Raw genomic sequence first — 17,189 nt, 5'->3', positions numbered from 1 at the left:
AACTGCACGTAATAGACACTACTATAAAGAATAATATGCACAGGTACTGATCTTATTTACCTCGTACACATCTGAAGCGGCGTAGAGGATAAGAAGGAGGAACTGCTTCTGAAATTGGTAGAAGCCGGTCAATCATGTGAGCCTCCACTGCCAACGCCTAAGGAGCTGCGAAGGCACACCCCGAAATATAAAGTAAATTGCTTTGCAGTTATCAGCAAAAGCCAATTAGGGAAATATATAAAGCTGTTATTTTTGTAAAATCAGTAAGGTGCATTTCCACCTCTAAGAATACAAAATATCTACAATAAATGATGTGAAAAGGGGGCATAATAAATAAAGTATATTGGAAAGTTGTTTTTCTACACATAACTAAACATTTATATTACAATCTCAAGGTGTTTATTGTCCTTTTAACTCCAAAATAAACTTTCATAATTCAGATAGAGCATTCAATAAAAAACACACCTTACTTTACTTCCTTTATTATATTTTGCAATCTTTTTATATGCACCCATTTCTAAGGCATTGGCTCCTTTATGAGCATGTGCAAGCGTTCAGTGTATACATATGAGTCTGTGATTGGCTGACGCTTGTCACATAAAGCAGGGGGCCAGAAAATGAAAGGAATTTTTGATATGTCAGGGATAAAAATCAAATTAGCTGTTATTTAATTGTCTTATTATGCACTTGCTATTTGTTATTTTTACTGTGTTAAATTGTCATTTAACATTTGCTGAAAAGAGATATATCGAAAATGAACTGACTAGTGACAATCAGCAGAAACTGGGCTGTTTATCTATTTACTAGTCCTAAAGCCCGTTCACACGGGCTGTGTTGTGTTGCTGTGTTATATCCCCTGCGCGCGAGATCAGCTGTGCTGCCCGGTTCTCCCCTGCGCGCGAGATCAGCTGTGCTGCCCGGTTCTCCCCTGCGCGCGAGATCAGCTGTGCTGCCCGGTTCTCCCCTGCGCGCGAGATCAGCTGTGCTGCCCGGTTCTCCCCTGCGCGCGAGATCAGCTGTGCTGCCCGGTTCTCCCCTGCGCGCGAGATCAGCTGTGCTGCCCGGTTCTCCCCTGCGCGCGAGATCAGCTGTGCTGCCCGGTTCTCCCCTGCGCGCGAGATCAGCTGTGCTGCCCGGTTCTCCCCTGCGCGCGAGATCAGCTGTGCTGCCCGGTTCTCCCCTGCGCGCGAGATCAGCTGTGCTGCCCGGTTCTCCCCTGCGCGCGAGATCAGCTGTGCTGCCCGGTTCTCCCCTGCGCGCGAGATCAGCTGTGCTGCCCGGTTCTCCCCTGCGCGCGAGATCAGCTGTGCTGCCCGGTTCTCCCCTGCGCGCGAGATCAGCTGTGCTGCCCGGTTCTCCCCTGCGCGCGAGATCAGCTGTGCTGCCCGGTTCTCCCCTGCGCGCGAGATCAGCTGTGCTGCCCGGTTCTCCCCTGCGCGCGAGATCAGCTGTGCTGCCCGGTTCTCCCCTGCGCGCGAGATCAGCTGTGCTGCCCGGTTCTCCCCTGCGCGCGAGATCAGCTGTGCTGCCCGGTTCTCCCCTGCGCGCGAGATCAGCTGTGCTGCCCGGTTCTCCCCTGCGCGCGAGATCAGCTGTGCTGCCCGGTTCTCCCCTGCGCGCGAGATCAGCTGTGCTGCCCGGTTCTCCCCTGCGCGCGAGATCAGCTGTGCTGCCCGGTTCTCCCCTGCGCGCGAGATCAGCTGTGCTGCCCGGTTCTCCCCTGCGCGCGAGATCAGCTGTGCTGCCCGGTTCTCCCCTGCGCGCGAGATCAGCTGTGCTGCCCGGTTCTCCCCTGCGCGCGAGATCAGCTGTGCTGCCCGGTTCTCCCCTGCGCGCGAGATCAGCTGTGCTGCCCGGTTCTCCCCTGCGCGCGAGATCAGGTCCTCGCGCTGCTGTCGGGTGGGTGCGCGTGCGATCAGCTGCAAGAGTTTGTCTGAACTGCGCATGACGGCTTCAGACAAACTCTTGTCTTTTATAATATAGGATGTTTGTATCTATATAGCAGTCTTGGGTTATCTGGATTCCAGTATTTAAACAGACAGTCTGGCTGACCAGTAAAATATGTTAAAATAAAACTGGTCACCTAACCGATTCAGTCTGATCATATGTGCGGTATATGACTGACAGGAGCCACAGGTAAAACGTGCTGTGGTCTGGTGTGGGCATAATGCTGACAAGGGCTGCAGGTAGTGACATCTGAGGAGCAGTGTGGGCATGTGGCTGACATGGGCAGTTGGGGTTGGCACCGCATCCATGTTTTCCTGGACAGTTATGAGTTACAGATGCTGCAGGGTGTGCCAGGAAGATCATCCATTGTGCCTCTGGACAGCACAAAGTACTACTGGACAACACTATTTATGTTCCAACCTGCACACTCTGCACCATGTGTAACTTGTAACTGTCCAGAAAAACATGGATAAGGTGGCAACCCTAGTTGCAAGTAATAACGTGATATGTTGTGGGCATATGGCTAACAGGAGCTTAGGGGAATGGCATCTGCTCTGAAGTCTCTGGGCATATGGCTTACAGGAGCTAAGGGGAATGGCATGGGATCTGAGGTGTGGTGTGGGCATATGACTGATAGGGGCTACAGTTAATTGTATCTTCTCTGAAGTCTGTGGGTATATGGTTGGCAGGGGTTAAGGTTAAAGGGACAGTCTAGTCAAAATTAAAGTTTCATGATTCAGATAGGGCATGCAATTTTAAACAACTTTGCAATTGACTTTTATTATTAAATTTGCTTTGTTCCCTTGGTGGTATTTTTTTAAAAGCTAAACCTAGGTAGGCTCAAACTGATTTCTAAACCGTTGAAAACCACCTCCTAGCTCCGAGCATTTTAAAAGTTTTTCACAGTTAGACAGTTCTAGTTTATGTGTGTCATATAGATAAACATTGTGCTCACTCCCGTGGAGTTATTTATGAGTCTGCACTGGTTGGCTAAACTGTATGTCTGTCAAAAGCACTGAGATAAGGGGGCAGTCTGCAGAGGCTTAAATACAAAGTAATCAAAGAGGTAAAACATATATTAATATTACAGTGCTGGTTATGCAAAACTGGTAATAAAGGGATTATCTATCCTTTTTAAACAATACAAATTCTGGTGTAGACTGTCCCTTTTAATGTCATGTGATCCAAGGTTTGGTGTGGGGGCTATGAGTGGCAGGGGCTATAGGGTAATGGTTGTGACCGGATGTCTGATGTGGGGATATAAGTGGCAAGCGCTATGTGGTAATGGTCTTGACCTGATGTGGGGATATAAGTGGTTGGGGCTACAGGTAATGGCATCTGATCTGACGTCTGGTGTGGGAATTGAGTGACTGGATACAGGTAATGGCATGTGATCTAAAATCTGGTGTAGGATTAAGATTGGAAGGGAAAACAGTTAATGGTGCTGACCTGAGGTTTGCAGTTGGGATATGGCTGGAATTTGATCTGAGGTCTGGTGGGGAAACATGACTGACAGGGGCTACAGGTAATGGCATTTGGTCTGAGGTCTGGCTGGGAAACATGACTGACAGGTGCTCCAGGTAATGGCATTTGATCTTCGGTCTGGTGTGGGGGCATGACTGACAGGGGCTACAGGTGATGGCATTTGATCTGAGGTGTGGGGATAAGACTGACAGGGGCTACAGGTGATGGCATTTGATCTGAGGTGTGGGGATATGACTGACAGGGGTTACAGGTGATGGCATTTGATCTGAGGTGTGGGGATATCAGACATCCCAACCTGCAAAAAACGAATTCAGACTAAACTCACATTAAAAAAAAAGTAGCTTTATTGCACAACCACATACAACAAACCTATTTTCCAGTGATTGTATGCTTGTCGAATGCTCAAATATTTTAGAATACAAAGTTTAATTATGTGCAGTGAATAAGGTTGTATTTGTGTTTTTATTTTATTAAAATCAGTGGGGGCTTTTTGGTTACTGATGCATGTTTTGAGGGTTCCATAGTGTCCCAACTTGTGAAGTACTCAGTATAGTTGTCCCTGTATGAGGTCATACTAGTTATATACTATAACTATAACACTGTTTGAGTATTTGGGCAACGTTGGATCATGGTACATGTAGTTTCAGGGAGATTGCATTTTATGTGTGGGTGTCAGGGAGCTTCTATTACAATGAGGGAGACTGCCTGAACTTCAGGGATGTTAGGATGTCTGGGATATGACTGACAGGGGTTACAGGTGATGGCATGTGATCTGAGTTGTGGGTATATGACTGACAGGGGCTACAGGTGATGGCATTTGATCTGGGGTGTGGGGACATGACTGACAGGGGCTACAGGTGATGGCATTTGATCTGGGGTGTGGGGACATGACTGACAGGGGCTATAGGTGATGGCATTTGATCTGGGGTGTGGGGACATGACTAACAAGGGCTACAGGTGATGGCATTTGATCTGAGGTGTGGGGATATGACTGACGTGGGTTACAGGTGATGGCATGTGATCTGAGGTGTGGGTATATGACTGACAAGGGCTATAGGTGATGGCATTTGATCTGAGGTGTGGGGATATGACTGACGGGGGTTACAGGTGATGGCATGTGATCTGAGGTGTGGGGATATGACTGACAAGGGCTACAGGTGATGGCATTTGATCTGGGGTGTGGGGACATGACTAACAAGGGCTACAGGTGATGGCATTTGATCTGAGGTGTGGGGATATGACTGACGTGGGTTACAGGTGATGGCATGTGATCTGAGGTGTGGGTATATGACTGACAAGGGCTATAGGTGATGGCATTTGATCTGGGGTGTGGGGACATGACTGACAGGGGCTATAGGTGATGGCATTTGATCTGGGGTGTGGGGACATGACTAACAGGGGCTATAGGTGATGGCATTTGATCTGAGGTGTGGGGACATGACTGACAGGGGCTATAGGTGATGGCATTTGATCTGAGGTGTGGGTATATGACTGACAGGGGCTACAGGTGATGGCATTTGATCTGAGGTGTGGGGACAAGACTGACAGGGGCTAATGGTGATGGAATTTGATCTCAGGTGTGGGGACATGACTGACAGGAGCTCCAGATGATGGCATGTGATCTTAGGTCTGGTGTGGGGACATAACTTGCAGGGGCTACAGATAATGTGGTCTGACACTATAATTTTTTCCTAAACACCTGTCTCCAAGTATAGACAACTCTATAGTACATACATTATGTATGTAATATGGCACCTGAAGCTGAATACTGGTTCACCTAGTATATTTTTATATAACGTGTAATAATTGTACCGAAAATGTTCCAGTGATTTTTTTTTTTTTTTGTTTCAATTTTATTTAGACACTGCAGTTTTTACTTCAAGGGAAATGTCCCTGTGATTTCAAGGAACAGAAACTGTGTTGTAAACTTTCTAACATTAATTGTCAGCAAGTTTTATAGTATATCTAATTAAGCGGTTACCAGGTTTATTTTTTTTCCGGTGAATTTTGACTGGTATGTATCACATTCAAATATTAGTTATTCATAATAATTCTTGAGAATTATTCTAGCACTAGTTATCTGAGGTTAAGGTAGGTGTTGCTGCCTACACTTGCATTGTCCCTAGTTTCTTGTTTGACAGTAAGCACCGCTGTCGCACAACTATCGTTAACCCCCCTACTGTCCCCCCTCTCACTGCCTACGTGCAGACTGACTCTTCTCTAGTGGCGCCCTGCTTAGACACCGCCCCCGTTTCGTGACGTCACTGGTGAGTCGCTCTGAAACCCGCCCACTTGATCACCTTATCGTAGAGCTGTAATACAGTTCGCCCCGTATGCCCCGCCCTCTTTTCACGTCACGGAGATATGTTAAGCAGGTTTGCTTAGGGCCCCGGCTTTCTCCTGCTGTGACTGCTCCGGGATATGGTGCTGTGCGGACGGCTGGGTATGTGACAAGTGTGTGCCATTGTATGTTCCTGCACTGTATGGTGATCTGCATAGCTGGCATATGGTGTCTGCAAATAATATCAGGACAAAGGGCCTCTCCGGCACTATAACACTAGGTTCCATTTTAGCCTTCCAAAGTGCATAGCCTGTGTGTAAAACCCTGAGTGCCAGGCTTTGTCTAAAAAAACAGTGATGTAATTAATATTTTGATGCATGATAATGTCATACTGTCAGGAGACAGGGGCTGGCACATATGTCAGTTAGGAACAAAGGGACTTGGGAAAAATATGAATATTTTTGAGACTTTCATATCATTTTTAAGATTTTAGCAGATTAACTTGTTTAATATACTTTTAAAATAACGAATTTGTGATGTAAAGCAGTAAATTTCAAACTCGGTAAATAAAAAATGATATATATATATAGTTTGTTTGCACATTTAGTGTCAGTATTGACATGTGATCTGATATGTCAATACTCACATGAGCCATATGCATGCAACCTGTAGCGGTATCTTAAAGGGACACTAAACCCACATTTTTTTCTTTCATGGTTCAGATAGAGCATAACATTTTTAAGCAATTTTCTAATTTACTCCTATTATCAATTTTTTTAGGTTCAGCACAATGGATAGCGCTTGCTTATTGGTGGCAGACATTTACCCACCAATAAGCAAGCATAACCCAGGTTCTCAACCAAAAGTGGGCCGGCTCTTATGAATCGCATTCCTGCTTTTTAAATAAAGATAGCATGAGAAGGAAGAAAAATTGATAATAGGAGTAAATTATAAAGTTGCTTAAAATTGCTGCTCTATATGAATCATGAAAGAAAAAAATTGTGTTTAGTGTCCCTTTAAAGGGACACTGTACCCAATTTTTTTCTTTTGTAATTCAGAAAGAGCATGCAATTTTAAGCAACTTTCTAATTTACTCCTATTATCAATTTTTCTTCGTTCTCTTGCTATCATTATTTGAAAAAGAAGGCATCTAAGCTTTTTTTTTGGTTTCAGTACACTGGACAGCACTTTTTTATTGGTGGATGAATTTATCCACCAATCATCAAGGACAACCCAGGTTGTTCACCAAAAATGGGCCGGCATCTAAACTTACATTTTTGAATTTCAAATAAAGATACCAAGAGAATGAAGAAAATTTGATAATAGGAGTAAATTAGAAAGTTGCTTAAAATTTCATGCTCAATCTGAATGACGAAAGAAAATTTTTGGGTACAGTGTCCCTTTAAGCATGCTAACTACGTTTTTTATAGCGCTTTTATGTTAAATGTTAGTGACCTAACAAGTTTCTAAAAAGCTAACTGTAGTCCAGTTTCTATTAGATTTTATAGAGATGCATTTTGATATTTACATGTGTTATAGGATTTTGCAGACAAATATTTGATTTATTTTAGGATCCTTCCAAAAATGGTTTTATATAAATATTGATAAAATAAACCAAACTTGTTGTGCTTGGTTTCACAGGCTCCTATGATATATTGAGCCATGTCATATATTGTTTAGATTTGATATAACTATCTTAAATAGATACAAAGTGTGTCTGCTACAATGTATATCCGGTTTGTGCAGATATATTTTGTGTGTATGCAATATGTATTGTATGTATCACTTACTGGTTAAATTGAGTCTGATGTAAATAGGGGACATTTTGTCCTAGCATAATATTTTAATTTGTTAATTATAACTATACATCTAAATTATTTGGATCTTGAATGAAAATCGCATGCAATCAGAAAACTTGGTCCGTTTAAAACACCCTTCAATGGTACTCAAGCTATGTTCACAAAATACATGCACCAAACAGCCTTTTGACTTAGTTCCCAGACCAGAGTTTTAAAAAATGATTATTAATAACTTTACCAAATAACTCAAATTTTTAACTTTACATTGTAGTATTAATTATACACTAAAATCACAGTTCAGTCTATAGATTATTATTTATTGTTGACAAGACTTCTGGCTGTGTGTGTTTCAAGTTCTCTGGAAAGCAGGAATTTCACTGGTACATTATTAAAAGCATTCCTAGCAGGCTACGTGTCCTTCAAATGCGCGGACAGACCTTACTTTACTGCAGAAGTGTAACAGAATATCCTGTCATTTTTCTTAGAGTTATAGCTCTTAGGATTCTATGTGTGCTCAGGTAATCTATAGGTTTGTTTACAATGCAAAAGAAAAAAGAATAATGCTGGTGTGTTTTCTGGGTAAAAGTTTTGAATTTGTAGTTTAGGAACCGAGTGTGTATTGATGTATTTTGAGATCTGGATTCTTTCCATTTCAGTAATACCGAGAAAAATGGACTGTGAACAAGATGTCCGATTTTGCACCCGGGATCCTCTGTCTAAATGTCTCCAAGCAAAGAAGGAATTAGAAACTGCCATCTCTGCAGTTCTTAAAGCAGAACAACAAGTGAAAGAGAATAGCAGAGAGGTAATCCTACATTTTATCATATCTTTGCCAAGACATGCTACAAAACATTGTATTAGAATAACAGGCATTGGAGTTGTTTTGTATAGTTTTATAAAGTGGAATTTTATTAAGAGACCTCATTTTCTGGTGTGCTAAATAGATAGAAAGGCCAAAAATGAAATATACATGGGTGCACTTCAATTTTAATTATATAAGCATTTTTTCAATAACCTTCTATAAACTAAAATGCTTCTAGTAAAGGTTATTACTGTTTTTTCTGCAACATATGCACATATCCTGTGAGGACCCGTGCGACCAGTATTCAGACATTGCACCTTCTCAGAGAGTCTGCAGTTCTTTAGAAATACACGCCACTGCCAGCTGTCTGAATACTGGTGCAAGGCCCTCTCAGGATATGTGCGTATGCTGCATGGAAAAAAAAACCAGTAATAAGTTTTACTAGAAGCATTTTTGCCAATGCTTCGATTTCAAACTGAAATGCACCCATGCACATTTCAAATTTGATGTTTCTATCCCTTTAAGGGGACATTAAAGTTAATAATTTGCTGGGACTGTAGTGGTGCTGCAGAGTTCCACCGTATTATTGGAAGTCTATTTGAAATGTAGATTTCATTAAAAAAAATATTGTCTTTATTATTTAAAAAAAAAAAAAAATGAGGCCACGCAAATGTTTAGAACTGCTGCTTTTATTGTAGCCTGATATGTCTGCAGGTTATAGCTGGTGCTTCCTATTACAATGTGTTGCTACATTTGCAGGTGAAGGCTCACATTCACTCCTGCATTAGCCGCAATATGGAGTGCCTTCGCAGCCGGGAGGTTTGGCTGTTGGAGCAAGCAGATCTCATCCAGCAAATCAAAGAGGAAACTCTGCAGCAGCAAGCCCAGCAGCTGTACTGGGTAAGAATGTTTAGACTTCGTATTTGTATTTAAATATTTACATTATTTTATTTATCTTAAAGGGACAGTCAACATCAACATTTCTCTTGTTAAGTGTATCCAGTCCACGGATCATCCATTACTTATGGAATATATTCTCCTTCCCAACAGGAAGCTGCAAGAGTCCACCCACAGCAAAGCTGCTATATAGCTACTCCCCTAACTGCCATATTCAGTCATTCTCTTGCAAGCCTCAACATAGATAGGAGGTTGTGAGAGTCTGTGGTGCTATTGTTTAAAAATATAGATAACGCCTTTTACTAACCCAGTTTTGCACAACCAACATTGTTATATTAATATACTTTTAGAATGATTAAACCTCTAAATGTCTGCCTGTTTCTAAGCCACTACAGACAGCCTCTTATCACATGCTTTTTTATTAGACAAGAGACTGATAGTTCATTTGTGCCATTCAGATAACATTGTGCTTTCTCCCGTGGAGTTGTGGCTGATACAGCAATAATTGGCTAGAATGCAAGTCAATAGATAATAAATAAAAAAAGACATCTGATCAGGGGGCTGTCAAGAGGCTTTAGATGCTAGGTAATCGCAGAGGTAAAAAGCATATTAATATAACTGTTGGTTATGCAAAACTGGGGAATGGGTAATAAAGGGATTATCTATATTTTTAAACAATAACAAATTTGGAGTTGACTGTCCCTTTAACTTTTAGTTTGCTGGTCTGCTACTGAGCTGCACTGGGAGTTGAATAGAATTTCTAGCAAAAAATAAATACATTTCAGACTTGGCATGGTATGAATAAAATACATTTCACTAGTTGGAAATGGAATTCGGGATATTAACATTGTGAGATATCCTTTTAATGACTCTTAGAAACATGACAAATGTAATGTAACGACAGTCTTATGCTTTTGTCATTACTATATTATGTATCACTGTACAACGTTATTGATTTTATTTTTTGCTATGTTATTCCTTTTTGTTTTACTGTATCTTGTAAAATTCAATTAAAATAAAAAAATTAGGAACTATGACTCGCTAGCTTCCGGTATCATGCTGTGTAACTGTGACTGCACTACAAAATTAGATTGCTGCCATTATGCATTGTGTTTGTATTTTTCTTACAGCTGCTGGGACAATTCAATTGCTTAATTCACCAGCTTGAGACACCTCATAGTAATGATGTTGCCAATCAGATCACTGTTTGTTTGGAGCGGTAAGTTAAAAATACACTAACTTGATAACAAAATGTAACCTGTAAACTTGTTTTGGTTTAAAAATGGTGATTGAAAGTATCCGAGAACAGCAATAGCCCTGCATCAGGGGTTGCTGGTGCAAGTTGGCATTAAAGGGACATGAAACCCCCACATTTTCTGTGATGATTTGGATAGAGAATAAAATTTTCTTCTAAATCTATCAAAATCTATCATCTAATTTGCTTCCTTGTCTGTCATTGGCTCATCCATGTGTTCAGTTATAAACCATTAGTGCATTGCTGCTCCTTCAAAAATTGATACCAAGAGAATGAAACAAATTAGATAATAGAAGTCACTTAGAAAGTTGTTGAAAATTGTATGTTCTACCTAAATCATGAGATAAATTGTTTGGGTTTCATGTCTCTTTTAAGGACACTCGTTGCTAGATGGGGGCAAAGCATTGTGCAACTTTTCACATCTGAGCTATTGTGGCACAGTACAAATTAAACCTCAATGTCACTGGCAACGTTTTTATAATAAATCAAATTCAGATCTTTAATCTTTATGTCTAGTAAAACCAATAGCAAATCTAATAAAATACCAATGCGTCATGGTGAGGTCCTTTGTTTTAGAACACATGCTGAATTCTCATTTGGAGAACTAGGGTCCTTCTATCAGCTGCCTTTGTACCACTGTACTTGATAAAGTAGTTGTTTCCTATGGGCTTTAAAAAGGGGCATGGAAGTCAAAACTAAGTTGATTCAGTGAGAGAATGTAATTTTAAGAGACTTTTTTTAATTTCCTTCTATTATAATATTGACTTCATTCTTGTGGTGTCATTTGTTGAAAATCATAAGTAGGTAGGCTCAGGAGCAGCAATGTACTGCTGGGAGCCAGCTGGTGGTTGGTGGCTACACATATGCTACTTGTCATTGGCTCAGCATATGTGTTCAGCTAGCTCCCAGTATGCATTACTGCTCTTGAGCTGCTTTGCAGAGGCTGAACACACAGACCATTTTATTATTGTGCTATTTCTTGCATATAACGCAGAGCAATTTCTTTTTCACCCTTTTTATGTCCCTTTAATGAAATTAAATATCTAACTTAAAGTAATTGTACTAAAATATCTTTGTACTATTCAAAATTCTTTTCATTTTCTCTGTTTTTTGCAGGCTGGGCAGCCTTGCTCTTAAACCAGAAGAATCATCCACCCTGAATTTTGAAGCCAATAGTAATTCTCTCCGCCAAGCTATTACCACGTTTGGTTCCCTAAAAACACTGGTAAGATCAGTGATTCAGAAACACATCTAACATGGTTAAAATGGCTATTTAAGTCCTACACCTATTTATCCACTGCAGTCTGGGCTTTGTTTAATTTGGTTTGTTTTTCTGTTTTGCAGAATGCTGACCAAGAAAAAGCAACTCCCCTTACCAATACACCACACAATTTTGTGACCCAGAACCCATGGCTTCTTCATAATTGTTTTGTACCCTCAATTGAGCAGGTAAACTATTTTAAATGGGAAAAAAAAATACATTTAAGCCAAAATATGGGGGGGTTTTGGAGTGTTTCATGAACGTTTATGTCCCTTTAAGAATATTCTTTGTCATCTCACACCTTGCAATTAAACAGTTGATTTTTTAGTGGGTTTTGCAGGGTAAAAAAAATATTGAAGAAATAATTATATATATTTTTTCTCCTTTTGGCAGAAACTGATGTCTGGAAGCTGGAAGACTCCACTTTCTGATTGGCTGTTGGAAAACCGAGCAACCAACCAGCCCCAGTGTTCTTCCCCATACATCCCAAGCTCCTGCCCCCAGGATTGGCTCCTGAAAAGAGAATTTTCTGAGACTGTCCAGGTACATTCTTAAGCACAGACATCAGTAGGAATAAATTGTTAAGATGTGTATAATTTCTTAAATGTTTAAAGAAAATGTAAAAACAGATATCCACAAACACTGATTGATAGCCTAAAGATGAGATTGCAAAGTAATTAAAGGGGTATTACATGCAAAATGCATTTTTCCATAAAATATTTATTTGTACAACCTTCTTTATCTTATATTTAGGAAATAAGCACACCTGAAGACTACTTGTTCAGCGTGGAGAAGATCTGGGGACAGCTTAGCGAGTTGCACAACTGGCTGATGCAGACTCAGCAAAAAGAGGAGGAGAACACCTGTACCCGTGTACGCACCACTTCTGATTCCAGTTCTTCTTTCTCAATTGAAAAAATTGAAGACACAGATTTAGATCTCCAAGAGCCAGAAGACATGGACCTCTCCGACTGGCTGATCTCCCCTATTGAAAATGAAAATACCACAGACTTGATGGATGACAAGTGGAGACTTGTGTTTAAGACATTTGGTGACGACTACAACATAAGCGACTGGCTCCCAAAGGTTGAGTCCTGCAGTAACCGCTGTGGTGGTCAGACATCTGCTTTGGAGATCGAGAACCTGGGTAATCTGAAGTGTCTCAACGAGCAAGTGGGAGGAAAGAAGTCTCCAAATTCTATTAATATGTGGCTTATAGAGCACCCTCAGCCGGTATTAAAGGTGGAAGAGGTCTGTAAAGCCAATGAGCCATGTTCTACATTTTCAGAGTGTGTATGTGATGACAACTGTGAAAAGGAGGCCCTTAAGAAATGGCTACTGAAGAAGGAAGGAAAAGATAAGAATGGTATTCCAATGAAACCAGAAAAGAAAAAAAATCTAGAGCATGAGAAGCCAAAGTCTTCAAATATCTGGCTTCACCCATGCAGAAGAAGTTCCATTGACCAAAGCAGTAGCAAAAATCTAGAAGAATGTGATCCCTGCCTTAGGCATTTCAAAGCTTTACTTGAGTCTCCTTTATCTACATGGGTGTCCCAGCCAAATAGAACAGAAGAGAAGGCCAGCAAGGAAATTACGGAAAGCAAATGGAAGCTGATGACTGCAGAAAGCCTGTCCCCATTTAATTTGCCTCTGAAGCCGGACAGCTGGGTGTTGTCATCCAAGAACACAGATAACTTGGAAAAGACAGAACAGTCTGCAGTGGAGGATAAGTGGCTGTTGCGTAAAAAAGCACATGTACGTGTGTGATAAAGGAATAACCAATGACTTGAGTAGATCACAGCACTTGATTAGCTATTTATCTTACTTAAATTTATATTAAAAGATTCAGTAGACATGTTTAGCAATTGAGGTTGAAAGAGTTAGTTACATTTAAGGCAAACGTTTTCTATTTCGTACATAAATGAGCAGCAATTTAAATTAAAAAAAAAAAGTTTTGTACAATTGTTGTCTATGCACAATTCAAATTGTTGTATTATCCCTTTATGGTCCCTATACATCATCCTTGTTGCGCATCTAGGTGTGTAATAGCGCAGGTTTCAGAGACAGCACCAAGACCACACTAGTTTTGCATGCTTCAGGCAGTAAGGCATGTAGATATAGCGTGGCAAGACCCCCAATGTTACAGCACTGGAAGCCCCTTGTGACAGGAGATATACAGGGGTTAAACCATTATCTCATAGGGGACAAGTCTGATAGCTATGCTAATCTTCATAAGTAAAATTAGATGTATTCAGCGCATTTTATTATTTTTTCTTTAAGAAAAGAGAAACTTATTACTGTTTATTAACATTTAACAAGCTCAGCTGCTATATAGTACTTTATTGCTTGACCAAAGAAATGAATATATTTGTGCAGGGCTTAGGAACAAAAGTAGGAAATAGACTGTATGAATAAACTGTGAAAGTTGTCTAGATCCTCAATTCCAAGTAAAATGTATATGTGTGTGTGTATGTGTGTGTATATATATATATATATATATATATATATATATATATATATATATATATATATATATATATATATATATATATATATATATATATATATATATATATATATATAATGTGTGTGTGTGTATGTGTGTATATATATATATATATAATATAATTTGGGGAGGGTGAAAAATGTAGTCTCCGCTGTTACACAGATATCTTAAGTTTTTTTTATACATTGCTCCATTAGTATAGTTATCATATGTTAGTTAGCAGTAGTGCCCTTTAATTAGGAGACAAAGTACTTTCCAGTTCTTTAATTACCTGCTATAATCGTGTTTAATAATTAGAGCATTGCATTGCAAACTGAATATGAACTAATTCACATTTCTCTTTCCTTTTAGGAACGCTCTGGCCTATCCAGCGTCTGTGACCTGTTTGCTTGCATGAAACTAGCAGCTGATAAAGACAAGTGGTTATACCGTACCCCTCTGCAGGTAGGTTCCCCTGCAGTTTGATTACAGCTTTAAGGGATACTGAACCTAATTTTCTTCATTCATGATTCAGATAGAGCATGTAATTTTAAGCAACTTTCTAATTTATTCCTTTTTATCAATTTTTTTTGTTCTCTTTGTATCTTTATTTGAAAAAGCAGGGATGGAAAGCTTACGAACCGGCCTATTTTTAGTTCAGCATCTGGGTACAACTTGCTGATTGGTGGCTAAATGTAGCCACCAATCGACAAGCGATACCCAGGTGCTGAACCAAAAATTGGCCGGCTTGTAAGCTTTACGTGCCTGCTTTTTCATATAAAGAAACCAAGAGAATGAATACAAATTATACTGGATGCCTTTTGAAATAACAATAGCATGCAACAAATCTAGTTTCAGACTACATAACCAAAGGTGTATGTCCTTCATCAGCATTCACTCCTGCACATCATACGCTGTTGAATTTGATAACTAATTGAATATATTTTAATTGTGACCTAATTTTTCTGACCTGTTGAAAACAAGGGAATATTGTACAAACACTGTTAGTAATCGTATATACACTATGAATATGTGCACTGTATCTGCTTTAATGGGATCATTTCTACATTCTGGCTTATAAGGGTTTGTGTTCATTACTTCTGCATTTTTAAAGCAACATATTTTTTACCCCACAAATGGCTGAAACACATAGTTAAAGTACCAATCTGGAGCTACAAAAAACTGCTGGTCCAAAGTGGAATTCAAGTACAATATATTTGATGTGTTTTTTGTTTTTTTTTTTTAGATGTGAAGCACTTTATATTCGCAGAACCACTAATCCACATTTTCGCTGAAGACGCACATCTGAAAATCTTCATAGCAAAGAATTTTGACCATTCTTTTGCATTTTTTCACTCATAATTATTCTGCTGATTTTAAATATCATGTAATGAAATGTTGAGTCTAAGGGGTAACAAATTCTTTAACAGCCCATCTAAAAGTGCCATTTAGTGGGAGAACTGACTTTATAGAGAACAGTGAATTTTTACTGTTTTATTTTCATTTTAATTTGGTATTTAAAAAATACATTTTGCTTAGTTATCTAAAGGAATATATAATATTGCTACATTTTTGGCCTAAGCACCAACAGTATGAAATACATTTTTACCATGCTGGCAGTACGCACTGTGCACACAGATAATAAATAAGTAAAAACTAATTTTGCAGCACTTAGATTTAGGTAAAAATGGACAACTGCTTAGTTTCCTTAGAGAGTAAAATGTTACTTTTTAAAGAAGTATTTCTGCAGTTGCACAAACATTGGTCTATGTCAAGTGATCTGCTTATGGTGCTTATTACGTTCATCAGTGTCTGTGAAGACATAAAAAAAATTGCCCAGCCCAGCTGTATTTGACTCTTTGCTTTTAAGCATTTTGTGAATAATTCTTACTTTGTTCCACTTCATAGCATAAAGCAGATCGTTAATTGCTGACGATAAATCATGTACGAGCAGACTGGCTATTTGCTCCTAAAACTTGCTTTGTGCTGTTTGTGCAGAAACTGTAACATTTTTGTTATACCATATTTTTATTTACGTTAAATAATGGTATTCATTATTAAGAAGAAAAAAAAAACATTGCTGCCCAGAGAACCGGTAATAAAAAATAGCAAGAAACACAATTTGTCTGTCTTGCGATGTAAAACAAGTTCCTCCTATCCATTATTTTAATTCTTTGACTGGTATGTTTGTTTTTTGTTTTAAATTAACCATAATTTTGGGAAACTGTTGGATACACCTTAAACCACATTTGTTACATAATATTTTTTTTGAGATTTGCCTCACAGCCATTTTTATTTTAGCAGTTTGCACAAAATGGGAAAATAGCAATCTATAAATGTTTAAATATTTTAAACGTAATATTAACTCTAGTTAGTTTTTGGAAATTTAAAATAAGGATAAACCATTTGTTTCTTTTTCTGACTTTTCAAAGTCGTGTATTTCCATTTATCTGGTTAATCCTGTCTACGTGAAGGCGTTCAGTATTCTGATGTCATTCTAACATTAATTTAATAAATAAAATCCATAATATTGCTATCTTACATTATTTTTATGTCTGAATGGGCCATGATATTCTTGTATTGTCATTATATTAAGAAAAACTTTATTCTTTTAACAAATATGCAAATTAATACTTTGAGTATGTTGTTTCCATTAAAATACTTTCGTATGTAACATTTTTTGTTTCATTAAATAGTTACAAACACATCACTGTATTTCTGTATTTATTTACCAAAGCGGGTCAGATCTGTTAGAATAATCATTTTCTATTCAATTTGAACATTACATTTTTGATTGCAGCTGCATGATGAGCATATTTGAGATTTCTTATTAAATGTTTATTGAACAATATAGTTTCAGAGGGTCATGCATTAAAAGTAGATAAACTACTTTTAATTTTTATTGGGTTGGCCTGTGCTCTGTAGCGTGTGATTGGTTGCACAAACACCACCAGATCTATGTTTAAGGGACGTGGAA

General features: G+C 39.1%; 1 protein-coding gene across 2 annotated transcripts in view; it reads left to right on the top strand.

The window, feature by feature from the left end:
- NCOA4 (nuclear receptor coactivator 4) overlaps positions 1–16,919 on the top strand; it is a 44,914-nt gene extending 27,995 nt beyond the window's left edge. Inside the window, exons 1-10 of one of the 2 annotated variants that reach the window (XM_053692077.1) lie at positions 5,762–5,875; positions 8,169–8,317; positions 9,074–9,214; positions 10,342–10,430; positions 11,583–11,691; positions 11,811–11,915; positions 12,121–12,270; positions 12,481–13,482; positions 14,585–14,677; positions 15,459–16,919. In XM_053692077.1, the coding sequence (XP_053548052.1) occupies positions 5,854–5,875; positions 8,169–8,317; positions 9,074–9,214; positions 10,342–10,430; positions 11,583–11,691; positions 11,811–11,915; positions 12,121–12,270; positions 12,481–13,482; positions 14,585–14,677; positions 15,459–15,464 (1,866 nt within the window). In that variant the 5' untranslated portion in view covers positions 5,762–5,853 and the 3' untranslated portion in view covers positions 15,465–16,919. Of the gene's footprint in view, positions 1–5,761; positions 5,876–8,168; positions 8,318–9,073; positions 9,215–10,341; positions 10,431–11,582; positions 11,692–11,810; positions 11,916–12,120; positions 12,271–12,480; positions 13,483–14,584; positions 14,678–15,458 lie in introns of those variants that run through there. The other variant, XM_053692078.1, reaches the window with a different exon arrangement.
- The last annotated feature ends 270 nt before the right edge of the window (positions 16,920–17,189 follow it).

The sequence above is a fragment of the Bombina bombina genome, chromosome 9, assembly GCF_027579735.1.
Source record: "Bombina bombina isolate aBomBom1 chromosome 9, aBomBom1.pri, whole genome shotgun sequence".
Lineage (NCBI taxonomy): Eukaryota > Metazoa > Chordata > Amphibia > Anura > Bombinatoridae > Bombina > Bombina bombina.
Note: the sequence above shows the minus strand (reverse complement) of the source record. Positions and strands in the feature narration are given on the sequence as shown.